At 35.9% G+C, this 27,813-nt stretch overlaps 2 protein-coding genes across 4 annotated transcripts; one reads left to right on the forward strand and one right to left on the reverse strand.

Moving 5' to 3' along the window:
* Window positions 1-529: 529 nt before the first annotated feature.
* Window positions 530-21,416, reverse strand: ipo4 (importin 4). 3 transcript variants are annotated; one of them, XM_067378191.1, is made up of 30 exons: window positions 21,031-21,416; window positions 20,769-20,855; window positions 20,606-20,685; window positions 20,476-20,517; window positions 20,141-20,270; window positions 18,813-18,992; window positions 18,660-18,725; window positions 18,346-18,447; window positions 18,185-18,268; window positions 17,928-18,077; window positions 15,522-15,575; window positions 15,329-15,438; window positions 15,108-15,216; window positions 14,873-15,002; window positions 13,485-13,598; window positions 13,291-13,404; window positions 13,057-13,180; window positions 12,170-12,287; window positions 11,963-12,090; window positions 11,806-11,883; window positions 10,949-11,006; window positions 10,748-10,853; window positions 9,039-9,232; window positions 5,774-5,824; window positions 5,535-5,660; window positions 2,092-2,318; window positions 1,877-2,009; window positions 1,298-1,402; window positions 1,131-1,200; window positions 530-1,031 (listed from the first exon to the last, which is right to left on the reverse strand). In XM_067378191.1, exons 1-30 carry the CDS (start codon window positions 21,031-21,033, stop codon window positions 901-903), a joined length of 3,204 nt encoding a protein of 1,067 aa, XP_067234292.1. In that variant the 5' UTR covers window positions 21,034-21,416; the 3' UTR covers window positions 530-900. The 3 variants fall into 3 exon arrangements, with proteins under 3 accessions (XP_067234292.1, XP_067234290.1, XP_067234291.1); XM_067378189.1 differs by having other exon boundaries at window positions 531-1,031; window positions 21,077-21,416; XM_067378190.1 differs by having other exon boundaries at window positions 532-1,031; window positions 12,176-12,287; window positions 21,077-21,415.
* A 1,985-nt stretch (window positions 21,417-23,401) lies between these two features.
* nanog (nanog homeobox) lies at window positions 23,402-26,937 on the forward strand. Its single transcript, XM_067378446.1, has 4 exons — window positions 23,402-23,888; window positions 24,757-25,118; window positions 25,206-25,325; window positions 26,083-26,937. Exons 1-4 carry the CDS (start codon window positions 23,531-23,533, stop codon window positions 26,401-26,403), a joined length of 1,161 nt encoding a protein of 386 aa, XP_067234547.1. The 5' UTR covers window positions 23,402-23,530; the 3' UTR covers window positions 26,404-26,937.
* Window positions 26,938-27,813: the final 876 nt, after the last annotated feature.

The following is a 27,813-nucleotide window of genomic DNA, read 5'->3' on the forward strand; positions in this document are numbered from 1 at the left end:
CTCTGGATATAACATCCCCTGTTGTCAAGATTCCGGTAAATACGAGGTGCTGAGAACGCAGCAAAAGATGCTGAAAACTCAGCTTTGCATCACAAGAATAAATGACATTTTAAAATATATTTAAATAGAAAACTGATTTAAAATTCTAATAATATTTCACAATATTAATGTTTTTACTTTATTTTTTTAATCAAATAAATGCAGCCTTTAAAACCATTTTTAAAAAATCTCACCGACCCTAAACCTTTGAATGCTGTTTTGGTTTAATTTGTGATAAAAGGACATTACTGATGCAATAGAGTTAAAATTATCCAGAAATGAGGAATGAACTTATTCTGCAACATAAAACCCTGTACTTATGAACTGCATTTTTCTATAATAATAAAAAATGTGCTTTGTAAGAAACATGGTGGATTCTTAAACTAATTCAGGATAATAAGTTCAGAATATTCATGGAATATTGCCAGGACACACATACCAGAAATAAAGAAACAACAGTGAACAATTCATAGAAATATATTTCTTTCACTGCAACGGCAATTCAAAGCTTCACACTCAAATACTAAGCCAGAATTTCATGGAATATTCAATATAGATGGGAACGCAGAAGATTCATTGAGACATACAGAAAAATAATAAATGAAAAGAAAAAGAACCTCTTAGTAAAACAAAATAAAAGTGACAAGAAACATAGGTGAACTCAATAAATTAAGAGAAAATAGTCTCAATGTCTCTGCTGCAATACAGAAAGCCGAGTGCGCCAGTGAGCGCATGCTCTGCTAACTGAATCAACCCATTTCTAACATCATAAAAAAACTATTATCAATCTGACTGGCTTTCACAAGAGTGGAAGGCCTTCTGAAAGGGAAGGGACTGGTTACTTAGAATAAGGGGCGGGTGCTATGATTGAGTGACAGCCATGGTAATTTTGTTTTTCTGTTCATCAGGAAGTGACATTACCGCATTTTCAAATTCCTGAGTGTGTTGCTGGGCTAGAGCTCTGAGCAGCATGAGCAGGCTGTTTTGTGTTTCTAAAAGAACAAATATGAGTGAATATAAAAATTATGAAATCTGAATGTCATTTGTAATATAAAAATAAATCATTCTAAATCATATAAACACTGTCTTACCATTATCAACATCCTTCATGCCCAACAGATGAGCGGCAGCAGATATTATTGGCCTGAGCTGACTAACAACCTGGAGCGAGAAATAAAACACAATCAGTCCATTGATAGAACAAAATTCAATAAGAAGCTGTGAGCGGAGCATGCTGGGAGTGAAAATGAGCTTATACCAGCACAGGGCTGTGTGAGTAAAGGAAGGTCAGGCAGCTGTAGATGGTCTTGTTCTCCTCCATGTCCTCTTTCAGAGGGAGACGAGCCACTAGAGCAGGAAAGACCTGTGAGAAAAGGGTAAAAATGGGTATTATAATCTCATATTTTTTGTTGTATCACCCATAATTAAATTGCTCCTATTATGCTATATTAAAGATTCCTAATTTTGTTTTGGAGGTCACCTAAAAAAGGTTTACATGCATCCAACACTTTCATTTTTTCATAATACAAACTGCAGCCTCAATACTTTTCTCACAGTGTCTGAAACAGCTTAATAAAGGATTCAGTCTCTCTAAACTCCTCCTTTCTGAGAGCCTACTCAGCTCTGATTGGTCAAATGGCCCAGTCTGCTGTGATTGGTCTACTGCTTACAGTGCGCTTCAAAAACAAAACACCCAATACAATATCTAAAAAAGCATAATAGGGGCACTTTGATTGGTATAAAAGGAACAACATGGAAGTGAGTGATGACAGAATTTTCATGTTTGTGTAAACTATCGCTTTAATAGTAAAGACACTAAAATGAAGACAGAAATGACCTGCTCGAGTGGGACCCCCTCCACGTGGCTCATGATCATCCTGCACAGGGCAGCACACAGGTTGTCAATCACTCTCAGATCAGACTCTTTAGAGAGTAGGTTGGAGAAAAGGGAGAGCATCATGGGGTAATCACTGAACCACCGGGGTTAAGGTTCACAGAGCCATGGAGATCAGAGAACAGGTACAAATGCACACAGGGATCTGTGAAGGATACGAGGAAATGATGGGTCCGGCAGCCTGTGCGAGAGATCCCAGTGCATACACACTGTTGTTGCGCACCTCTGCATCACTGTCCCTCACTCCAGCCACAAGCACCGGCAGCAGCCGATTGGACAGCCGGCCAGCAACCGCTCTGCCTCCAGTTACACCCGCCAATGAGTGCAGGGTTTCTCCAATCGTACCAACAGAGAAAGAGCGGTCTGCCTCCGTGCATGAGGATTTCTAAAAAAAAAAAAAAAAAATTAAATAAAAAATAACAGGGCGATGCTAGAAATGCTCAAAAAATTTATGCATTCATTTTAATAAGGATTTAATTAACTATTTAATTTTGTTGAAGAAATGACTTTGCCAATGATATGATAATTAATGATTTAAAAAAAATAAATTATATATATGAAAATATATATAATACAATGTTTATTTATATAGCACATTTAAAACAACCGAAGTCGACCAAAGTACTGCACAGAGTATGCAAAAAAGAACAGTCAACAGGGTTACAAACAATAAGACAATCTATAGAACATACACTGTAAAATGGATGAGGTGTATTAAAATATATGATCATTGCACAGCAAGTCAGGAGATGTTGAATGCCAAGGAGAAATAATAAGTTTTAAGAGTAGACTTAAAAATAGACAGAGTGGTAGCAGCTCGAATTTGAATTGGGCGACTATTCTACAACTTGGGGCCGATAACAGAAAAAGCACGATCCCCTCTGTTTTTGAGACGTACTCTGGGAACTCGCAATAACCCAGAATCAGCTGATCTGAGTGCTCTTGATTGAGTGTATGGGTGTAGCAAATCCGAGATTTATAGACAAACAATAAAATTTTAAAAATCAATTCTATATTTGACTGGCAGCCAATGCAATGAAATCAAGACTGGTGTAATAGACTCGTGTTTACGCTTCCCACAAAGAAGCCGAGCCGCTGCATTCTGGACCAACTGTAGATGTGAAACACATGATTGAGGAGCACCAATATACAAAGAGTTGCAGTAATCCAATCGAGATGTTATAAAAGCATGCATAACCATTTCAAGCTTCTTTAGAGACAAAAATGGCTTCACCTTTGTCAGAAGACGAAGATGATAAAAACAGGACTTAACGACAGCACTTATCTGTTTATCAAATTTAAGATTATTATCAAACCAGACACCTAAATTTCTTACACATTTAGTGCTGTATGGAGTAAGAAGTTCAAAATCAAAGTCATGTACACAACGTGTCATTTGAGCCAAACAAAATAAATTCAGTCTTACTCTCATTGAGGCTTAAAAAATTACTTGAAGTTGAAGTTTTAGTTCATCCAAACAGTCTAAAATAGGCTTTAAAGCCTATTTATTATCACGCTATTATCAAGGGGATGTAAAGTTGTGTGTCATCAGCATACAGGTGAAAAGAGACCCCATACTTATTAAAAATAGATCCTATAGGAAGCATATAAAGGGAAAACAGTACTGGACCAAGAATCGAACCCTGGGGGACACCAGACTTTAAATGTATTTCAGATGAAGATTGGTTTCCAATGCTGACAACATACCTCCTATTAGTAAGGTAAGAATAAAACCACTGCAACACCGTGCCCCTAAGACCAACACATGTTTCAAGATGTGATAAAAGTGTACTATGGTCAACTATATCAAAGGCAGAACTGAAGTCTAACAGAACCAAAGCCGTAAACTGCCCAGAGTCAGTAATCACCATGATATCATTTACAACTCGTAAAAGAGCTGACTCGGTACTGTGACAGGATTTAAAACCAGACTGGAATTTTTCAGAAATTGAATTTATAGTCAAGTAAGATTGAAGTTGATTTAGAACCACTTTCTCTAAAATTTTAGAAAAAAAAGACAAGTTTGAAATAGGACGAAAGTTAGCTGTTAATGCGGGATCCAAACTAGGTTTTTTAAGATGAGGCCGCACCGTGGCAAGTTTAAAGTCACCAGGTACTGTGCCAGTATAGAGACATTTGTTAATAATACACAATAAGTCAGGGCCAACGGTCTCAATAATTTGTCCAAGGAAACATACAGGAATTACATCCTGGGGGCACGTAGTAGGTTTCAGAGAAGATGTAATCTCAATCAGAGTATTTAAATTTACAGGCTCAAAGACAGACCAAGTGGAAGGGGAGACAGGAATATCAGACAATTTATACAATGACAGAGGCCACAAAGATGTAATTTGGGAAATCTTGTCATTAAAATGTCTTGCAAAATCTTCACAAAGAGAGACTGATGTCTCGGGAAGAGTATATCGTGTATATATACACGACCATTCAAAAGTTTTGGGTCAGTAACTGTTTTAAAGAAATTAACAATTTCATACAGCAAGGATGCATTAAATTGATCAAAAGTGACAAAGACATTTATAATATAATATAATATAATATAAAAATATATTTCTATTTCAAACAAATGCTGCTGTTTTAACTTTCTATTAGTCAAAGAATCATGGAAAAAAAATTCACAGTTTTCACAAAAATATTAAGCAGCACAACTGTTTTTAATATTGATAATAATAAATGTTTCTAGAGCAACAAATCAGCATATTAAAACGATTTCTGAAGGATCACAATATATTTTTTTAAAATTACTTAATATTTCACAATATTACTGTTTTTATTAGATTTTTGATCAAATAAATGCAGCCACATATACTCGTATATCACTTTAATATACCTTAAAGGTGCAATATGTAAAATTTTACATATTGCTAGAGGCCTATTCAAAACAAAGGCATAGCTTGATGACGCCAAGTTTGAGTGCGGAATCTTGGGACATGTGGTCTTCACCTCAACGGCCGGTGGAAAATAATTGGGATAGGACTCAGGAAGAAATCATGTTCATTGATGTGATTATTAACGTTACTGTAGTATGAAGCAGAGCAGGACCGAGTGTTGTGGGAGCTGAACGAGGACAGTGTGGTACTACACTGTAGTAAGATAGATCAATTTTAGAATATCATATTAAATGCTGGATGGCTTGAGTTGATAAATAGCATGCAATTAATTTTAAAACTTATTGTATGATGGAGAAAATGCTGTGTTTACTGTTACTAAAAATAAAGCTGCATCTGATTATGCTATGTTAGGCATGTCTGTCTATAAATATATGAAAACAGTTGTTCCCTTGCCTATTAAAACATGGAAATATTAAAGCGTCTTTGGGGTTTCCATGGTTTCTACAAAATAAAACCGGAAACCGTGGTAACGCGGGTATGACGCAATTGACTCCTCGCACGTCCCGGAGACTTGGTTAAAACTGCAATTTTCTCACGATTTAAAAACATTTGGGATATTGTAAGTATTCAAGTGAACAAAATATATAACACTGGCCTGGTGGTTTTTGGATATTTTACTGCAAAATTCTTACATATTGCACCTTTCATTTAATTCAGTCAGTGAACGCTAAATGAGAGAATAAGAGACTCACAGCTTTGCTCATGATGAGGGGCAGCAGGTCATTAAGGTGAGGGTAGAACGTCTCAGCTGGAACAGCCGAGGCTAAAACGGGAATCCCTTCACCGGCAAACTCCTGCAGCATGGCATCATACTCCGCCTGAGACACAAACACTCAATTATTCCACTCTGTCACAGCCATTTTAGGTTAATTGTGTCATTGCTGACAGTAAACTGTGACTAAATTATAAAAACTGAAATGCTCTTAAACACCTGCTGCTCGTCATCGTCTGCTTCATCCCCACCTACATCCTGACACACGGTCTGAATAAGAAATAAAGAGAAAATAAGATCACAAGCATAAGAAATAACCAGCCACCCCCTTATGACTGCAGACTTATGTAACACACTGAAGAAGTGAGAATAAGCTGCTGTTTGAAGCCAGTCTGTGTCAGTGCTATAATTCATTTGATTACTTGAAACCAATTTTTCTGACAGTATAAGCCTTTTGCTTAGCTTAAAAGGATTTTCAGAGGATAATTATATACAGGTTTTTTTACTGCCTTATACACATTATTTATTTGGTTCTCAACACAAAATGACTTGATGAAATGATGTTAACTGTTGATCATGTTACTTCTAAAAATGTTCTTGATCCTGTTTATCTAATGACAGTATATTATATATAAAGTGGTTGTACTTTTGTAAATTAATGTTTTTTATACATACTTTATAATATTTTTCCTTAAATAACGTCTAGTAAATTTGTGTATTTATACATGTACTAATTTTGAGGATTATATTTGGAATATATAAAATTAAGAGACCACTTAAAATTGATTTCTGAACTTGGAGTGGTCTCTTAATTTTTTCCAGAGCTATATTATATTATATTATATTATATTATATTATATTATATTATATTATATTATATTATATTATATTATATTATATTATATTATATTATATTATATTATATTTATTATATTATAAATATTTTATTTTGATATTTATATGTGTAGCTATGTCTTTGTAGTGTACTTATTTTTTTCTATTGATTTCAATATACTGCAACTGCAAATTGTTTTATGCTGAAAAATATAAAATCAAAGATGAATAAGGAGGTGTAGTTGGTGCTGTATAGATTTTCAAAGAAAGCTTTTCAAACTGTAAATCATATGATATGATATTTTGCTTTGTAGGTTAATCAAATTTTAGCTTCTCAATTGATGCCAGAAATGAGCTGATGCCATTTAGAAAATGAGGCCTGAATTTAATTAAATTTTATTTTGGAAAATGGGAGGAGCGGGGAATTCTCCTCTTGGGGGGGGTAGTAAAAATACAAATGAAATAAAGAGTGCTTTCTTTAAGGTTTTCAAGATGGTCTAACAGTATTCAGGTACAGGAATACTACAGAAATTGATTAAATCAAATGTTTCATTGTATAAATTAAATTTAGATTAATGATCTTGCCATATTTTGTTATTTGATTAACATTAATGAGCAGCAGGTATATTATGCTGCTGTCACTTTAAGAGCTACTGAACTTATCCAATATACTGATACATATGCGTTTTCTTTCTCATCGGTTTACGTTCACTTAAAGGAACACTCCACTTTTTTTGAAAATAGGCTCATTTTCCAGCTCCCCTAGAGTTAAACAGTTGAGTTTTACCGTTTTCGAATCTATTCAGCCGATCTCCGGTTCTGGCGGTACCACTTTTAGCATAGCTTAGCATAGTTCATTGAATCTGATTAGACCGTTAGCATTGCGCTTAAAAATGACCAAAGAGTTTTGATATTTTTCCTATTTAAAACTTGCCTTGCAACCATGGAGACGTTTGTGAGAGACGCTGCGTAATATCATTGCGCCTGCTGCAGCCATGATACGGCAGCAAAGTTCCTTGATTATTACGCCGGAAAGAGAGTATAGTTCCTAGTCATATCAGCCTAGAAAATCACAACTTTTCATTTTCTGTCGGTCTTAGTACACGATTTAACTACAGAAGAGTCAAGTTTTAAATAGGAAAAATATCAAAACTCTTTGGTCATTTTTAAGCGCGATGCTAACGGTCTAATCATATTCAATTAACTATGCTAAGCTATGCTAAAAGTGGTACCGCCAGAACCGGAGATCGGCTGAATGGATTCGAAAACAGTAAAACTCAACTGTTTAACTCTAGGGGAGCTGGAAAATGAGCCTATTTTAAAAAAAAGTGGAGTGTTCCTTTAAAGGAGGACTCAGTAGTATTTCAAATACACTGTTTGAAAGTTAGTCGGGCCAATACCAACAACAAATGTGTAACTAATCAGCATTAGGGGGGTGTATGACGGTCCAGGAGAGAACGAGCGAGAGGGAGATTTAAAATTGTGAGTAAAACTGGGTTTTGATTGTTTGGAGCTGCTGTGCTGTTTGCGACTAACAACGAACACTTTGCATTTACTCTCGTTTACTGTATGTTAATTTTTTTCTGCTTCCTTGTCATTCGTTCATCAACTGCGCTTTATTTTTCATGAAGCATTTTGTTTGCGCGTCAGCTGTGATAAACATTGCATTGCATGCAACAGTGGCCAGATAAGTGAGTTTTGCTGTTAAACTACTGCACACTGATGAACGCTAGAGAATGCAGTGTTAAGTGTCATTTTTAATGCAATCGCCTCGCATGCCAGTGGCGATCGGGCTGGGGTTTGAGACTGGAGTGTGAGTTTTGGAGGTGGAGCAATGAAGAAAGGGGTGGGCTTGTTTGGGTTGATTTCAAATATCAACAATGTCCAACAGCATTGTTCAAATTTTTCTTAGAGCACCTTTGAAAAAACCGACTGCGCTTATGGGAATACTCGTCCAAGATGGGCATTTTGACCTCTTAAGTGCAACAAGCTGTGAAAAAGCACTCAGTTTGGTACTCATGAGCTGTTTGAAAGGCGGCATTATGTGTGTGCGCTCTGGGTGTGAGTGCGCAGAAAACGTCTCTAAGAGAGCGCGCAAGTACTAGTGAATGCTTTAAAATCATTTAATGTTTAAATTGACAAGTCGTGCATATAATAAACTTTAATGATGCAACACTGGCCAGTCTCTTCAGAAAATTTGGACTAAACCACTCAATTTATAAAGACTGGTTTTACGGTCTCTTTATGAACTTTTTGAAGCGTCAAAGTTTCAGTTACGTAGCTGTCTATGGAGGGACAGAAATCTCTCAGATTTCATCAAAAATGTCTTCATTTGTGTTCCCAAGATGAACTAAAATCTTACGGGTTTGGAACAAGATGAAGGTGAGTAATTAATGACAGAATTTTCATTTTTGGGTAAACTAACCCTTTAAGTCTGAGTCAGGCTTGAATTGGTCTGAAATTGACACCTTTTATGTATTATTAGTGTGTATATTGATCTAGAAGTACACACTGATGAGGAGACATCAGCTCAAGGTCAAGCTCAACCCATGACGTCCAGAGAGGGGAAGATGGATGTAATTTGGCTCTGCAGTGAGCACCATTTGTTAATTTCAGGGCTTGATACTTAAAGAGGTCTTAAAATCCTGACCTTTTTCTTCAGTACGTCTTTGATGGCGTTGCTTATTTCGGCCAGTGTCCCTGGAGCCTGCAGTGCCTCCCCCTGGCAGGATTTAATCACAGCATTCATGGACTCCAGTACGGCCATCACTACCTGTCTCTCTCTGTCTTGTCTCACCGCTTCCAGAAAACAAGGCAAAACCACCTGCAACAGCTTATGCAGAGCTGGAGAGATATAAAGAGATATGCAGGAGTTGATCAAAGGATTCAGAGTAATTGGAAACTACATGTTTTTTCACCTTCACATTGACTGCAGCTCATTTAACTAAAGAAGTGGGTGGAAAGGAAACGATAAGGAGTGAATGAATGACTGGCTGACTGACAGGGGCCATGAGGCACTCCACATCAATGGAGTTAAAAGTTAATCCTCGTCAAGTCACACTCCTCCTAATTCTTTCTGAGAGACATCAATAATGAGACAGACAGAGAACAGATGAAAGGAAGCAGAGAGTGATGTGAATATAAAGAAGGGTGCAAATGAAAAATCAGAGACATGTAGATGTACATCCCAGAGGTGGGAGTTCTGTAAATAATCTAGTAAATCCATCTAATTTTATTATTTCAAGTCATTTCACTTGATTGACAGAAACCAAAATATATTATTTCATTCTAATGATAGTCAAACAATGTCTGAAATACTTCAAAATAGATTAATTGGTATTTAATGGAGAAATGGTAAGATCTGTATGCTCTCTATGCACTATTTATTAGTAAAATTAAATTTTACTAGATAACCTAAAATTGATCAAAATACAGTACATGGAAATTTGAGTAAAATATCAGTAATCACATTTACTTAAATGATAAAAACATTATTATACATTTTTAATATAATCACAATAATTAGACCGTCCATTACCATTCAAAAGGTAGTACTATTTGAGGTCTGTAAACGTTTTTCTTTTTTTAAGCCTCTTCTGCTCACCAAGGCCAAAATAACATTAAACAATATTGCAAAATATTACTAAAATTTAAAATCACTGTTTTCTCTTAAAATATATTATACAAATTTAAATTTATTCCTGTGATGGCAAAGCTTAATTTTCAGCAGCCTTTACTCCAGTCTTCAGTGTCACATGATCCTTCAGAAATCATTCTATTATGCTGATTTGCTGCTCAAAAAACATTATCAAAACAGTTGTGCCGCTTCATATTTTGTGGAAACAGTGATGCATTATTTTCTAATGATTATTTGAAAGAAATTTCAAAAGAACGGCATTTATTCAAAATAGAAATTTTGTAACATTATAAATCTCTTTATTGCTACTTTTGATTAAATTTAATGCATCCTTAGGTGAATAAAAGTATTGATTTCTTTCAAAACATTTTTACAGACTCCAAACTTTTTAACAGCAGTGTATAACTTAGTTATATTTAAAAGAACATGATGCTTAGAAACTTAAACATTTTGTGGTATTAATGATTATTTGATTAATCAATTTTTAATTTGAATTACAATTATGAAAATTCCTGAAAAATTGACATTTCTAGCACCTGTTATAATTAACTAAAGTTGTCAATACTTGAGCAGTTAGAAATGTAGACTATAGATTTAGCACCACAGATATAGAGGCATAAAGAGCACAGCAGAATTTCTACCGGCTGACACACAGCTACTATCCAACATGATTATGCTGTCATACCACCCAGACCTATTGTGTACAGTTGGTGTGAATGTACCCTGGTGGTTGGCCTCCGTTGGGTTTTCCTTCCACACTTTGTGCTGAGCTCTGCAGAATTGGCCCATGGCACCAAAGGCAGCTCTCCTCACATCCTCATGTGGGAACTGATGGATGCACATGCACAAAAGAGCACAAACATCAGTAACAAATCAGCATTACGTGCAAGCACTCGTGAAACCACATGGCACCAGTCACTCACATCACGAAGCTCATAGACCTGCTGGAAGCTGGACTCCAGGAAGGGCTGGAACGCCACTCTGAGAGACAGAAAAAATTGTGAATATCAGCTTGATTCTAAAAACTGTTTTGTACCAAAACTAAACATTTAGTTAACTGCACGTTTTAACTTTGACAATTCAAGAAATTGTCTTTTCTGCTGACATAATTTCTTTAAGAAACTGGAAGATATTAACAAATAATATTAAGAACTACCTTCATAACACAAAGTCCAGCCCAACATATCCTGCTTATAAATACACTTACTATCGAAGTGTAGTTTGTTACAAATGCCAAAGCCGAGAGATACTGAGCATTCCGCTACCTTTTAAAAGTTCAGGGTCAGTTTTGATGTTTTTGAAAATTCTTTTCTGCTCACCAAAGCCTGCATTTATTTGATTAAAAGTATAGTAAAGCAGCAATATTGTGTTTCTATTTTTATATATTTTAAAATGTAATTTATTCCTGTGATGGAAAAGCTGAATTTTCAGCATCATTACTCCAGTCTTCAGTGTCACATGATCCTTCAGAAATCATTCTAATATGCTGATTTGCTGCTCAAGAAACATTTCTCATTATCAATGTTGAAAACAGTTGACCTGCTTAATATGCTTAATAGTAGAAGTGTTTTAAATAAAAACCCTTAGTAACATTAAAAATTTAAATTTTGACCAATTTAAAGCATCCTTGCTAACCAAAAATATTAATTTGTTCCAACAATAAATTCTTACTTGGCCCAGACTTTTGAATGGTAGCCTGTGTGCACCTAATATAAACCTATAGTTTGTACAGGCAAAAGCATGACAGTTTGTGTGCATTATGTACAACATGCCTCATTACCCTGTGTTGAAGGCGATTTCACCCAAAGCATCACAAGCATCTTCTTTCTCATCTATGTAAGAATTTTCCACACTGAATCTGAGAAAAATGGAGGGAATCCTGAATAATGCTCTTACATAAGAGAAAACTAAAGAGAATTAGAGAGACAGAGACATACCCTGAAACATCACTGTCATCAATCTCAGTCTCTTCCTCTTCATCTAAAATGGCATCACCATCTTCACCTTCATCATCAGCATCGTCGTCATCCAGGAGCACAAACTGTTTGTCTTCCTCTAAATGAGCCTGTGAAGTGGATAGGAATATTATAAATCTTATGTTAGTTTGATAGTGTACAGAAGATGATCTGAGAGAAAAGTCTTACACTGACCGTCACGCCCTCTGTGGATCTGAGTGACAGCAGCATCACCGTGGTAATGGAAGTTAGATGAGGGGTTAGACAGTCAGGACTCACATCAGATACAGCAGAGAATAAGCTATACCTGGAGAGAGAGGCACAGAGAGAGAGATTCTGAATGCAATCAGCTTAAAACTCAGCCTCAATTAAAAAAAAAAAAAAAAACTAACAAAACATTCTTTCATAATTTAAACAAATGACGCTTAAAAACAAAACAAAAAACAAACAAAAAATAAATAAATATATAAAACAATGCCAGCTTCTGTGGCTACTTTCAAAAATTATGGTAAAACTATATCAAGTTTCTGCAAAAAATTGAAACTATATTTGGTTTAACTTTGTTAAACAGAGTTAATAGCAGAAAAATCTAATAAAAAGCTTCAATGATAAAGATTTTTGACAGAAAGAACACTATTGGATGAGAACTGGACGATGATGTCACCGTTTTTCTGCAGAACTGCTTTATAGATTAAATTAATCATTGATTTTTACAACAGAATGGAATCAACACTGATCTGACTTCAGCTGAACAATTACACTTTTCTTTTAGAGCTGCTGTACAGCTGAAATGAACTCTGCTTGCATCATTTAATCATTTTCCTGTTATCACTGTAAAGCTGCTTTAAAACTCTCTGTACTGTATAAAGTGCTATATAAAGATGATTTGCCTTGAATAGAGTAAACAAACTGGTGATGCCCATTCTAGAATTGAAATGTGGAAATACCATTTGTACAGCTGACAAATTGAGTGTTACAATTTTTCCATTACATTTCTATGAATGGTCTGTCTCTTCCCCTTTATACTGTCAATATAACATTTTCAGAGCAGACATAGAGGATTCTTGAGGTCATACGTGCAACGGCGCAGATCTGGATCATCCACTGCGTCTGTGAGGTTCAGACCTAACTGCACACACTCTGCTGCCAATGGACTAAACACATCCTTACCAACTGTGCGGGCCAACACAGAAAGTGTGTCTATGAGAGAGATACAGAGAAAGAGGAGTGATGAAACATTAAGTTAGGCTGCATGCCTTCTTATGCATGAGGCTTACAAAATACGGAATATGTTGGAACATTGTTTTTACCTAGTGCCTGTGTCTGCAGAGCCCTCATCTCCTCTCTTGTGTCCGTCAGGAATCCCTTCAGACTCTCAATTATTGGAGGAAAGTAAGGCACTAGCATCTCCTTGGCTGCGTTAGCTGAGAAAGCGAGAGATCTCTTAAGTCTAGGCATAACTATAACAGCATAAAATGCCATGTCAATGGAAGGAGGAAGTTACCAATTGCTCCGATTGCACTGACAGCTAGCTCTTTCAGTTTAAAGTTTTCTGCATTGTTAAGGGCTGACAACATGGTTTCCATTAGAGTGGGCAGATAGGGCTCAATTTCTTGACCTGATCATGAGAAGAATGCAAAGAGTGAAGGTTAGGCAAGAAGGGTGAAGGGAAAGAAAGAAAAACAAGATAAATAAATTATAATAAATGACAATAAATATTAAATCAATCAAATAAATAAAGTATATTATATTGATAAAGCGTTTATAATTGTACAAATCTTAAAAAAAAATCTTGAAAAGGTACTAGAGCTGCACGATTAATCGTTAAAAGGTCGCAATCTCGATTCAAACACCCACGCAATCTCATTCCTAAATGACAACGATTCGCTTGTGTCTATTAAAACTGACAAAATCACACAGGAAAATTCAAATCGGCGTTGGCGCTGAGCCAGCGAGAGCAGTTGTCATGTATGGGTATAAAACAGCTTCAAAAAACAGTCTTTTCAACCACACAGTATCGTTATTTCTGCGTTTCAAATATTCATATTGTCACAGAGGAATGGGGATAAAAGTTTATAGTTCGGATATAAACAGTGATGTCTACGGAAGTGACCAAAGTAGACTAAGGGTACGTTTACATGACACCGATGGTGTACCGCACATACGCATTCTTTTACAGAGCACTTGTGCCAAACACACGCCTATCCTCCTTATTTTTAGTTTACCGCACTTCAATATTCTTCTTGTTATAACCCTATATCGGCTAATAATTCAGAAGTCTCGCGCATTCACAGAAAACATGTTGAAAAATAAGGTGGATAAGGTGGATAGACTAAACATGCAACACGCATTTTCACAGATTCCTGTTTCTGCAGTTTACACAGATGACAACAGTAGCATTAGGCCACCAAAACGCTATTGTTGTGTAAATTAATGGTCAAAACCAATAAAAAGTTTTCCATTTTTAGATGAAAATGGTGTCGTGTAAACAGACCCTTAATCTTTTGAAAGTAACATGGGGCTTCAAAAAACGATTATACCAGGTGGCGAAAAGTGACTTAAAAAAATGTATATGTCATTGAATCATTAATATAAAAATATTTGTAAAAAAAAAAAAAAACGCTGATTTATCCAGTAATTAAACAAATTATTTATGAGTGAGTCATTGAATCATTCATTATAACCAATTCATTCAGATTTGTTAAACATTTTAAATAGACTGCAGCAAATAACATTTATCAGATCCTCTAATAAATTACATTATTTTGTTTAGTTGTCTGTTCAGAATCATAGGAGAATCATGATAGCTGTTCGAAAACCAAAAAAAATCATGATTCTCAACTTATCCAGAATCGTGCAGCTCTACATATTTAATTGTGTCTGCACTCTAACCTAAGTTCTCCAAGAAGTTTTCCAAGGCATAGAAGGCCTTCGTCATGTGTCCGATTTTGGTCTGATTCACCGCTGACAAGTATCCATGCAACAACGGCATCAGCTCAGCATGGAATTTACTGACATCCGGCTATGAAAGACAAATCAACTATCTTTTAAACTTAAATCAAGCTAATGAATAATCATAAAAGGCATTAAGTATTGAGTAAAAAATGTCTTAACGTTTCAGTCTGACCTGCAGGTGTTCAGAAAATTGCCCAAGGGCAAAGAGCGCTGCACTGCGGACCACCTCATTATTGTCCGACAGGCTGCGACACACCGTTTGAAGCATGGATGACAACATCCTAACACATACACAAAGGTAAAGCATTGAGCAGACTCCTTTTTTGTGCATTTGGAAATTCTGTGCTCTGAATTTGGGTAGAAATCTACATATAATTGTAAAGTATAGCCTACTTGGTGCGGATGTGATCTGCACAGCCCTCAGCCAGCACTGCCATACACATGAGACCTCCCTTACGCTCATACGGGTTCTCACTTGACAAGCAAGCCTGGGTGAAAGGCAACTGCAGGATACAAAATCACAAATACACTTTAATAGAATCACTGGAATGTATTGAGTCTACATTTAGTGTTTTTGTTTACTAACCAGCTGGTTGAAAAGTTTTTCTGGTGGCATGTGAAGAGCCATTGTGTCAATGACCTGCAGGGGAACACATATGTAAGATATGTCATTTGAACACATGAGAGAGAGTGACATAGGCCCAGAATAGGGCAGCGTTTCTCAGCTGTCACAAGTGGGTCACGGAGTATGTAGTAAAACAAACAACAAAAAATGTAAATCTAAATGTTTTACTGATGGGACACTTTTATTTAGAAGACACATGTGAAAGCTGTTGACTTTTCTGTCAGATGCAGTATATGTAAAGAGTGCCTGAGAAAAACAGTTTTCCTGATTCAGTATCTGCTGTCAGATGAAATCCGATGCTGTCAGTGTCATTATTCTAACGTTATTTTTGTAAAGTGTTATGAAATAAAAAGTCTCTCACCTCAGAAAAACAAAGTTTACAGTGTCCTGTCAGTCTTTATACTGTACTTGCTTATATATAAAGAGCAAAAGAAACTGCGAGCATGCAATGTCGTAGTTATGCTGTCAATTGGTAAGTCATGGAACTACCACCAAATTACATAACTGGTATGTTGTGTGTTTACTGGGAAGGATTTGCATGCAGCTATCATTCTTTTCATTAGGATCAGTGTACATGAATTATTAACAGTTCATGTTAGTATTGTGTATTTACCATAGCAACTGTAGTTTCCATAATCTTAACTCAAAATAGCACTTTTTTTTAATAGCACTTATGTTATTTTCTATATTTTTGATGACTGTGGTGGCTCATAGCAGCTTACTAACTTAAGTGTATTAATACAAATTGTTTGGGACTGCTATATAACAGCCTTACCTTATACTGTTTATTCATCAGAATTAGTGATATTCTTACAATTTACATTGTATGTTAATGGGTTAGTTCATCCAAAAATGAAATTTCTGTCATTAATTACTCAGACCCGAAAGACATTTGTTCATCTTTGGAACAAATTTCTGATGAAATCCGAGGGTTTCCGAAGCAACTTCATTGCACATTTTGGGGTCCAGAAAGGTATTAAAGACATCGTTAAAAAAGTCCATGTGACTATAGTGGTTCAATCTTAATGTTATGAAGCGAAGAGAATACTTTTTGTGTGCAAAAACAAAACAAAAGTAATGACTTTATTCAACACTTTTGTCTCTCCCCTGTCAGTCTCCGATGCTGTTGACGTAGTGAATGCAGTGCAGGCTTCCGTGTTAACGTCAGAACGTAAAAGTATTCTCATCGCTTCATAAAGGTTGAACCACTATAGTCACATGGACTGTTTTAACGATGGCTTTACTACCTTTCTGGACCTCAAAAGGTGCAATAACGTTGCTGCCTATGTGTGGTTCAGAGACCCTCAGATTTCATCAAAAACATCTTAATTTGTGTTCCGAAGATGCATGAAGGTCTTACGGGTTTGGACGACATGAGAGTACTTTCAGAACTTACAGAAATTTCATTTTTGGATAAACTAACCCTTCATGTAAAGTGGGACAGTACTTCTGTGTGTCAACTATTTTTGACAAAGAAATACTTGATTCAAATTCCTAAAAAATTGTGTCATGGCTTAAAGGGTTAGTTCACCCAAAAATGAAAATTCTGTCATTAATTACTCACCCTCTTATCATTCCAAACCCGTTAGACATTCGTTCATCTTCAGAACACAAATGAATATCAGCATTCAAAGTTCATAAAGAGATTGTAAAACTAATCCGTATGAATTGAGTGGTTTAGTTCAAATTTTCTGAAGAGACTCAATCACTTTATGTGATGAACAGATTGAATTTAGGCTTTTACTCACATATAAACATTGATCAGCGAACATAAACTGAACTAGAATGAGGCACGATATTAAACCTCTTCCTGAAGTTCAAACGTGCTGTATAACCAATGAGGTTCATTCTTGTGTGTTGCGCAGCACGTTTGAGCTTTCGTAAGAGGTTTGTTCTCACTGATCAATGTTTATGAGAAAAGCCTAAATTAAATATGATCATCATATAAAGCGATCGAGTCTCTTCAGAAAATTTGGACCAAACCACTCAACACATATGAATTAGTTTTAAAATCTCTTTATGACCTTTTTGAATCATCAAAGGGTTAGTTGTGAAGGCAGTCTATGGAAGGACAGAAAGCTCTCAGATTTAAATCAAAAATGTGTGTTTTGAAGAGGAATGAAAGTCTTACGGGTTTGGAATGACATGAGGGTGAGTAATTAATGACAGAATTATCATTTTTGGGTGAACTAACCTTTTAAAGGTGTAATCGTATTATTAATAAAATCAAATTTGCATTTTTTGAGATTTCAAAAACATCTTTTATTGAACCAAAGTCTCAAAAAAAGGGTCTCATGCCCAAACCAGTTGAAAACCACTGGTATAGGGAAAATGAGTAAGAGAGATGAAGAATGTGAAGAGACCGACCTGAACAGCAAAGTGTTTGGGATTCTCACTGTCGCCCCCAGTATCATTTTCCTCATCCTCTGGGTCCTCTTCTCCAGGAGGAGGAGCTGCACTCAAGATTGGAAACACTACTTTCAGGATCGGCTGTAAGAGTTTATGCTTTAATACAGCCTAGAGAACAGAAAAAAAAAGAGAAATGTTTATTACAAGTAATAATTTAAATCGTCTTGATATGAAAATCATTAGTAGGAAAAGCAAAGGCAAGAAGTGAAAGTTACCTTGTTTTTAAGTCTGATGAGAACAGCGATACATGACAAAGCTTTCACACGCAAAGAATCACTAAGGGAGACATCTGCACTGATCTAGAAGATAAAAAAATAAACTTTATTACACAATGACTCAAAATCAACATAATCACTATGAAGATGTGTGGACAAACCTCAAGGCAAAACTGGACAATCTCAGCAATGTGTGGGACAATGATGGACACCTCGCTTTCCATCAGCTCATCAAAAACTTCCATTGCCTCACTGGCCTTCTCCTTAAAAGAACAAAAAACATAATCATGAGACAAAAATGAAAGAATGAGGGATGGTCAAAGCCATTGAGCCACTTAAAGGCTCATAAAGGCAAACTGATCAACCAAGCAATGCAACTCTCACAGTGTTTAGCACATCATTGAGTAACATAATGAAAACAGTAATTGGAGCATTACCATACGAACACAGCTAGAGTGTATCAAAGTGTCCTCACCTGGTCTGCCTGAATGAGGTGTTTAAGAGCAACAAGCAGTTTGGGGATCAGAGATCGCATCAGGTTCTGTAAGAGATAAAAACAATATTTTGAACATGCTGAATGCAGTATTAAACAGGGCAAATTACAGCAGTCAGAGGAAGCAGAACAGACCATCTCCTCTGTGCCGGTGTAGGGTGTGATGGAGGTAAGGGTGAGAATGCAGTAGTAGAGAGCCGTAGGATTGTTCAGGTCTTGAAGAACAGTCCCAAACAGCTGGAGAAGTTGCTTGTAGTGGGGTTTAAAGGGCTCTGGGTTTGATCCCACCACCTTGCTGAGCAATAAAAGACCCACCTGTACAGAACAAATAATTTATTATAAGTCTTTTTATTGGTGTTTTGTGTGACAAGAATCGTACATCAGTGAAAAAGTAAAGACAATTTCCATTATTAACCCTGTCCATGCCCCCTCCCCCCATTCCAACTAACTCACTTGGACAGCGAATCAAGCAAACAAAAGCTAAATAAATGTATATATATATATATAATTTATTTATTTTTTTAAATAAAAGAACAGAGAAGAATAGTGCTTAACACAATTTCAATTAATCTCCATCATGTGCTGATATACTTTAAAACAAAATTGCTAAAGTTTTCATTTTATTATTTATAATTTAGTTAATTAGTTTATTATTTACACTTTTAAACGTGTTAATATTTTTTATTTATTTAAAAAGAATAGATAATTTTATTTTAACAATGTTCATATACATTAATAATATAATATAATGTTATATTATAATATAATTTGACATTTATTACAACAGAAATATATATATAAATATATATATATATATATATATATAAATAAATATATACATTTTTTTGGGTCTTTTTTTGTAAAAAAAAAAAAGTATTCAAAGAATCCTGAAAAAAGTTTCACACATTATAAAAAATATATAGCAGCACAACTGTTTCCAACACTGATAATAAATCAGCACATTAGAATGATTTCTGAAGGATCATGTGACACTGAAGACTGGAGTAATGATGCTGAAAATTCAGCTTTCCATCACAGAAATAAATTATATTTTAAAGCATTTCAAAATAGAAAACAATTATTTTAAATTGTAATAATATTTCACAATATTACGTTTTTTCTGTATTTTTGATCAAACAAATGCAAGCTTGATGGGCATAAGAGACTTCTTTCAAAAACATTAAAACTAGTAATGTTTCCAAACTTTTGACTGGTACTGTATATGTATTTCTTTTTGAATTTTAATAAAAATATGATTTTATTTACAATTAAAATTATTACATAAATAAATAAATTATTAATACATATTATTATAGTCTTTACAGTCAATAAAAATAATTCACTAAAAATACCAAGTTTTTGAACATGGTACTTCAAATAATACCATGTAAAAAACATATGAATAGGATAATGATCTGATCACTAGCACTGTACTTTTTTAAAGTTAAGTTAAATGGGGTTACCTGTCTATCCTGTGGGTTATTGCTTTTAGTAGACTGGTTTAATAGGGTGAGAAGAGCAGGCCAGCGGTCCGGGGTCTCATGTTTCACCAGGACAGCGCTCAACTGAGCGAGAGAGTGACGAACTGTGTGTCTGATGAATGGACATAAAAGAAAAATGTTTAAAACCTGCATAAAAACTAAAGCAAAATGTATACACCATGATTTATTAGTAATCTTTGTTTCTAAGAGCTAACTAAAGTAATACCATAATATATACAGTGTAAAAGTAGTTATCATAAATTATCATAGTTTACATTATTACATCATTAATTGTACCATGGCGCCACCAGACTTACTCTGTTTCCTGCTGTAAAGCCTGCAGCACCACTGCCTTCAGACTGAGGGAGCAGGATGAAAACATTTGAATCACAAATTAGCAAATGTACATCAAAATAGATGACAATAAGTGAAAAATATGTCCAAAACCTTTCTCTGTGGTCTGGAATGACTTTCTTCCAGTGTTTTCTGACTCTCATCCTGAGCATCACTGCAGCAGACTGACGGAGCTGACGCAAGAATGAAAACAAGTCTTTGAGTAGGAATATGAAAAATTGACATAAAGACTGAAAATGAATAACAGCAGGTCTACCTGTGGGTTCTGAGATCCAGTCATGACTGCACACAAAGCAGGAATGATAGCTGGATCTTTAAATGCCTGTTTCAACTCAGCTGTGGCCTGGCAAAGAAAATTACATTCCCTAAATATCATCAATGGTTTAGAAAAAAAGACTATATTCAAGAGCTAAGTTACAGGAATAACGCTGGACAGAACACACTATTCATAACAGATACACGATGAAAACGACCACTAACTCAAATAATCAATATTAAATGAATCATATATAAGTTACCATAACGGCTGTTTTGCAGGATGACAGTGTTCATGTAAGTATCTACCTGCTGAATAACAGCGTTGTCCGGCTCTGTCAGCCGCGCCAGGATGCGCTCGAGCTCTTCTGACATCATTTCACCGTTTAACGTTCAACCGTTATTTATTCAAAATCACCAAATAGACGACACCGACCCCCAGACCAAATCAAATGACATGCAGTTGACAATCTAACAGTATTCAGACACGATTTGGGGTCGGGTGGCACTCTTAAGAATATTACAAAACTATGTTAGTATTACAAAAATAAACTGTCATGGGGAAATATTATTTAACTGCACGAGCGCTTATGTGCGGAGTTCCCAAAGTTACCACGCTGGAAAGAGAGAAAACGCCGCATGAGTTGGACGTTAAAGGGACCACAGCCCTGGAAAACATGTGATTCAGAGAGACATATGAGCGGTACTATAACAACAGCGCCTGCTGTGGTAATGGAGGTCGAAATTCACTGTGCACAAACTGTGAAGATAAACCGTGGTTGAACCATATGAAAGTGTTTGTGTGTCGTTCAAGCAAAAGTTCTTCGTGTTGTGTTTCTGTTTGTTTTGAAGTGGGTCATGTTTAGGCGGATGCTTGCTGGAGAAGATGGAGTGCTAATGGGCTATTTGCATTTGAATCTCCATTAGAAAGAGACGCGATGCACAGATGGCAAACAACGATTATCATCACTGAAAAAAAACTGCACTACAGAAAAAAAACAAGCCGAAAGAATTTGAAAACAATAAAATCAGTGAAAGGACTTGAATGTGCATTAAATGAATAAATGAAAAAATAAATAGGCTACATGAAGGGTGAAAAACAATATAGACCTACTCTAAAACTATTCATTTCAATACAATATTTAAAATAAAAAATAATAATAAGCTGACAACAATGGTCACATAATTTAAACTCTGCCATTTGCCATTTGACTAAACAAAAAAATATTCAGACTTTTTTTTATATTTTTGATATATTTTTTACTAGTGGGTGCAGGACACTATAGTTCATTTATGTAAGTGAGGATAGCAAAATAAAGTAAACTGTGACATATTATACCCAACAATTATTCAGACACTGACCTGACCATGTTTTGCTTAAGTGTTATCTGACATAATTAGATTATTTTTTTCTGACACGGTTTTACTCTGAGATCTTGTCATATTTTATTACCATTTTTTAAACTATGAATAAACTGAAATAATGAATGAAATGTTCAAGGTGTCTGAATAAATTTTGGTTTGACTGTATATATATATATATATATATATATATATATATATATATATATATATATATATATATATATATATATATATATATATATATATATATATATATATATATATATATATATATATATACTGTATTTGTTTACATTTTCTAAATCAACTTTTTGTCTGATTTGCTGAACTGGTAAACAAGTGCAAAAGGCAAATGCATTGCTGCCAGCAGCACCTCCCCACCCTTTCACACTTTTCCCCTATACACAGATCTGTGGTCTCTCCAATCACCCCATGATTAGCTCATATTTTCACCTCATACAGAAATATTACCATTCTAATGCAGCAAACATTGGGTGGACTAAACACACCTATTCAGGTGGTAATTTTAAGGCAAACCTGCTTAAGGCATTCAAACAGGCCAACCCTAGAGTTACATTCCATAGTCCTCAAATTTTTTCAAAGTTAAATAGCTTTAGATTGGTGCACTTTTAGATGATTTTATAGGATTAATCATGCTAATCTAAAGAAATGATTGGTAAGCTTTACCCTGAAAGTAACTGTGGTAAACATGTTCAAACAGACAATAGATTAGAGGGATAAGAAGGATCTGCACTAATTAAATGTGTGAAAATCTACCCGTTTTTTAGGTTTAAAATACTGAAAACCAATCATGAGTTAAATAAAATAGGCTACTGCATTGCACAAATACAATCGTAAGTAATCGTTTTAATTATGAAATAAGGCTATTTTAATGTAATAAAATATTTTTAAAATAAGTTTTTACTTCATTTTTTTTTAAGATTAATTGTTATCTGTTTTTTATAACGTTTGATATAAACAAAATTTAATTAATTACTAATTTACTAAAAAAATAAAATTTGGAAAAAGATGTGTAATTTAAAAAAGTAAAACCTATAACTGAAAATATGCAAATATCATGTAAATGTGATAGTACCTGGCTCAGCTGATGTGGAATGAGGGTGTGGCTGCCAGCTCTCAGAGGCTGCACCTGATTGGTCCGCGCTTCTCTTCGCAGATCCACCCCTCCCACATCCACTCACCTGGCCTTATAAATCAGCTTCTCCACGCGTTTTTTATCAGGTCATGTCAAGGGGTTTTCTGCGTGACTATGAGGAGGAGAGCTTTTACAAGCATCTGTTTTCGGTAGTCGAACCCTTTGGGTTTTTGTAGTCAGGTTCTGTCAGTAGGTCCATCTCCGCACTTTTGCTTTTTGCTCTGCGTTCATCCGACGAAGGAATGGCGGATTGGAAGATACCAGTGAGTTACAACTTCAACCCATCTTATCATGCGTATGCATACGGGCTCATGTACCCGCAGGTGTCTGAGCACGGCCACCCGAATCTGAGCTGGGCCGAGGCCGCGTACAGTCACTCCGGCGGGGTCACCGCGAGCTATTACTCCGCTCAAACCGCACAGCAGTCTCCACCCTGGAGCCCGGAGAACGGCGGTACGAGCAGCTACGGCAACTACCCGAGTCACACGCAGAACGGACGGCTCTTCATCTCCTATAATAAGACTGAGCCCGATCCAAAAGCCACAGAGGTAGAGCAGGCCGGCAGCGATACCCCCAGTGACTCAGAGGCCCATACGCCAGGTAACCTTCCTCTGATCATCAAGCCTCTCTAAAAAGTTGCAAAACCAACTTAATCCCGATCAACTCACGGGTAATGAAGTAACAACGTACTATTTCAATGGAAAAACAATTTTTTTTTCCCGAAATTGTACGTTTAAGGGTTATTGGAGTACTCTCGAAAGTAGAGCTACTATTGTAACTCTTAAATGTTCCTAGCGATTTTATCAATATCCAGTGATTGTCTTGGTATTTATACCACTGTAGTATTTAATATTTTGAGTGTTTTTCACTTTGAGTCTTAATTTTAGTGCTTTGAATTCTATACCTTTTCCAATTTTAGTATGTTGAGTTAAATTATTTTATAATCTATAATTTTATTTGCAAAAGCTTAAAAGGGTAGTCCACCTAAAAATGATAACTGTCATTTGCTCACCCTCAAGTTGTTCCAAACCTGTATGGATTTTTTTTTTTTTCTGCTTAACACAAAAGATTGTCAAAGTTGCTGGACCCCATTGACTTCCATAGCATCTATTTTTTTTTTTTTTCTCCATGATATCAAAGGTAATTGGGTCCATCAACTGTTAACAATATTCTTCAAAATATAATCTCCTGTGTTCAGCAGAAAAAAAGATACAGGTTTGGAACAACTTGAGGGTACGTAAATGACAGAATTTTCACTTTTAGGTGAACTATCCCTTTAAGTTCCATAACAAAAACAAATTTTAATAGGTAGACTATAGATTTTCAAAAATAACCCTGCCTTTATGTTCTGCTATATAAACATGGTTTCAGGAAATGCAAGCAAATTTATAAGTGCGTTTTAAAGCTTTATCAAATATTAAGTAACAAATGTTATAATCCATGTTTGTTTTTTCCTCCATTTGTATAGATTCCTGGAGCTCAGGGAGCAGTCATGAGGGGGCCGCTCTAAGCAACCTCAATCTCCCGTCCTGGAAAGATCGGGACTATGAAACGGACAGTGGCAGTCCTGACAGCGGAGAACAGATCTCAAACTCCATCTCTACCACAGGAGAGGAGCCGGTGAGTCAGAATTTGGGGGTGGATGCCTTGCCGCCTCTGCCCAATGTGACCCCATCTCCAGCCCGACCTCCAGCCCAGCCTCGCAAAACCCGGGCTGCCTTTTCTGAGGAGCAGATGAACGCTCTCATCCACCGGTTTAATGTCCAGAGATACCTCACGCCCGCAGAGATGAAGACGCTTGCTGGAGCGACTGGACTAACGTACAAGCAGGTTGGTGATCTAAAGAGAATGTTGTGCTAAAGCTTTAATGGATCTCATTCAGTGTCATGATGAATAACACTTTATTTCTTTCCAAAGGTGAAAACATGGTTTCAAAACCGTAGGATGAAACTCAAGAGGCATCAAAGAGATAGTAGTTGGATGACCGAGAGATATGTGGTTAATGGCGTAAACAACACACCAGCTAATCATTCACAGGTGAGTGTGGTTTCATGCCAAACAATGTCATTACAAACCTGTATGTTTCTTCCTTCTGAGGAACACAAAATATTTTGAACGTTTTACAAATTTTTGTTCCTGCAGTTAGTCAATGGGGTCCAAAACAACACCGTACACCACTTTCATTTATCTTTTTTCTCAAGTCATCTCCTTTCCAAGGACGAAAGTAATAGATTTGGAATGACACTCAAAGTGTCTATGCTGATGCTTGTTCAGTTTTTCAGTAAAAAGAACTGATAGTGTAGATGTAGAGCAAATTATAATGTTCAAAGAAGGTACTTCAGTAATTAAAGGCACAATGATATGAATTACCCACCATAAGCTGTCATTTTTAATAAAAAAAAAAAAAAAAAAATTTTTAAAAGAAACTCAAAAGCTGATGTTTTGAAGAATGTTCTAACTACTTATCCATGCTAAGGAAGTCAATGGGGGTCCAAAACAACACTGAACCCCATTGACTCTTATTGTGGATAATTTTTTTTTTTTTTTTTTTTCCAAAAGTATAATCGTTCCACGGAATAAAGTCATACAGGTTATAACTACCGTGTCTACACTGTTGCTTGTTCTGTCTTGTTGCTAGCAGAATTTATCAGTGTGGACATAGAGCAAGTTATCATCTACAAAGGAGGCATTTCAGTAGTTTGGATAATGTCTTAAAGGCACGATGATACAAATGACCCATCATAAGTTTTAATTTACTAAAATGAAGGCACATTCTAACCCCCATCGCTTTTAGTTTCAGACTGAAACCCCTCGAGCAAACCAAGACCACTACAGTAACCCTCAGGTGAGAGAGTCTCTGTTCAAGAGGAGTCCTCCACAAACTCCCTTCTACCCCAGCTACCCACAGCCACGCTCTCCTACCCAGGCCACCGCGAGACCCCCGGGAACCTGGCCTCTGCCCCCAGCTGTGACGCACTACGAGTTCCCCAACCCTACTAGCTACATGCAAGCCCGTGATGGCGGCAATGCAGCGAACAAAGGAAGCAGCCCTACTCAAATGGCATCTATGCCTAATACCGCCCAGTGGTCAACAAAAGGAATGACTTTGCTGTGAGTCTGGCTGCTTGCTTATATATTCATCGCCCTCAGCCCCGCAGCCCTGGGTGTTCACTGTATTTGTAAATATTTTATTTTTTGGCAACAAACTGTTGGATATTTTTATGCATTGATGTCATGGGTTGCCAGTTGGGGGGCCAAGTGAGACATGTCTCAAGATTTTTTTTTTTGATTCTGTAAAGTTTGCCTTTTTTAAACGCTCGCCATGTTTTTATACCGAGATCTATTTTTATAACTTCACTGTACCTTTCAGAGTATTTAATATCTTGATCCCTCTGCTCTTCCAGGTGCTCGTTTTCTTTTAGCTTTAGTCTGGACAAATCAATTTTCTTAATTGCATTCCATGAATTTGAGTGCAAGGCACTGCTTCACATCTGTGTACAGGAACAGGTTGTCTGTACTGCACTGTTTAGTTCTGTGTATCAACTTCCCTGTGTTCACTGCTTCTGTATGTAATCTGTTACATTCTGTGCATTATGAAATTCTTGCTCGACTGTATCTGGTCTGTGACTGACACACAAGCTTGTGCTTGTAAAGTACTCCTGCCAACACACAAACAGTTCTTTGACCCGGTTGAGCAATAAATGTTTCTGTTCCTTAATTTTATACATGAGTTGTGGCTTTTTTTTTTTTTCCCAGCATGTAGTTCTGTATTCAAGTGTTATTTGCCAGCAGTGTTTGGTAACTCATTACAAACAACTTGAGTTTATATCGAATTAAGTAATTAGTGAAGTAATTTTTTTTTTTTTTTTTTTTTACAACCTATCTTCTGCAAGAGTTACTTCTGCAAATAAGTAATGCAAGTTAGGTTTTCATATTTGGTGACAGCTCTCCATGTTGAGAGAAAGCAAATGTTTTGTGTGTGGTGTGAACATGGTTATTGTAGTTCTAGACTAAATGCACCCATTTGCTCCTCTCACTTGCACAAAAACATCCAGTGTTCTTCAAAATAAAAACTGAAATGCAATCTAAGTTTTACAAAAATCAAAAATATACTATAGGATTCATTTTCATCTGTACAGTCACAGAGCTGAAGCACTATATATAATTTTTTTTTTTTTTTTTGGGTCAAAATACATGCCATTTTAACTGCTAAAGGGCCAAAAGTTACACAATACTTTTAAGCAACACTATTTTCAACAAATGTTTTAGTGCCAAATCAGCATATGGGAATGATTTCTGAAAACACTTGGTAATTATATTAAATTTATGTATTTAATCTCACTTAATTACGGTCTTTGTTGCTGACCTTCAAAGATCTAATTCAACCATACTAAGCAAAAATTTATAAGTGAACTCTATCTCCTTGATCCTATTCTCAGAGATGTAAAGTACTTGAGTAATTTTACTTGATTACTGTACTTTATTTTGGGGGATTTTTACTTGTACAATTAAAAATCAATACTTT

This window comes from Chanodichthys erythropterus, chromosome 23, assembly GCF_024489055.1.
Source record: "Chanodichthys erythropterus isolate Z2021 chromosome 23, ASM2448905v1, whole genome shotgun sequence".
NCBI classification, from domain to species: domain Eukaryota; kingdom Metazoa; phylum Chordata; class Actinopteri; order Cypriniformes; family Xenocyprididae; genus Chanodichthys; species Chanodichthys erythropterus.

Bases quoted from the DNA above. Each gene is read 5' to 3' on its own strand.
- ipo4 (XM_067378189.1), bottom strand. From the start codon at position 21,145: ATGATGTCAGAAGAGCTCGAGCGCATCCTGGCGCGGCTGACAGAGCCG. The intron at 18,448-18,659 runs GTGAGGACACTT...TGTTCTTTTAAG, and splicing joins ACCTCATTCAGGCAGACCAG to GAGAAGGCCAGTGAGGCAAT. The intron at 1,201-1,297 runs GTATAAGCTCAT...TTCTCGCTCCAG, and splicing joins ACTCACACAGCCCTGTGCTG to GTTGTTAGTCAGCTCAGGCC.
- nanog (XM_067378446.1), top strand. From the start codon at position 23,531: ATGGCGGATTGGAAGATACCAGTGAGTTACAACTTCAACCCATCTTAT. The intron at 25,119-25,205 runs GTTGGTGATCTA...TTCTTTCCAAAG, and splicing joins CTGGACTAACGTACAAGCAG to GTGAAAACATGGTTTCAAAA. The intron at 25,326-26,082 runs GTGAGTGTGGTT...CATCGCTTTTAG, and splicing joins CACCAGCTAATCATTCACAG to TTTCAGACTGAAACCCCTCG.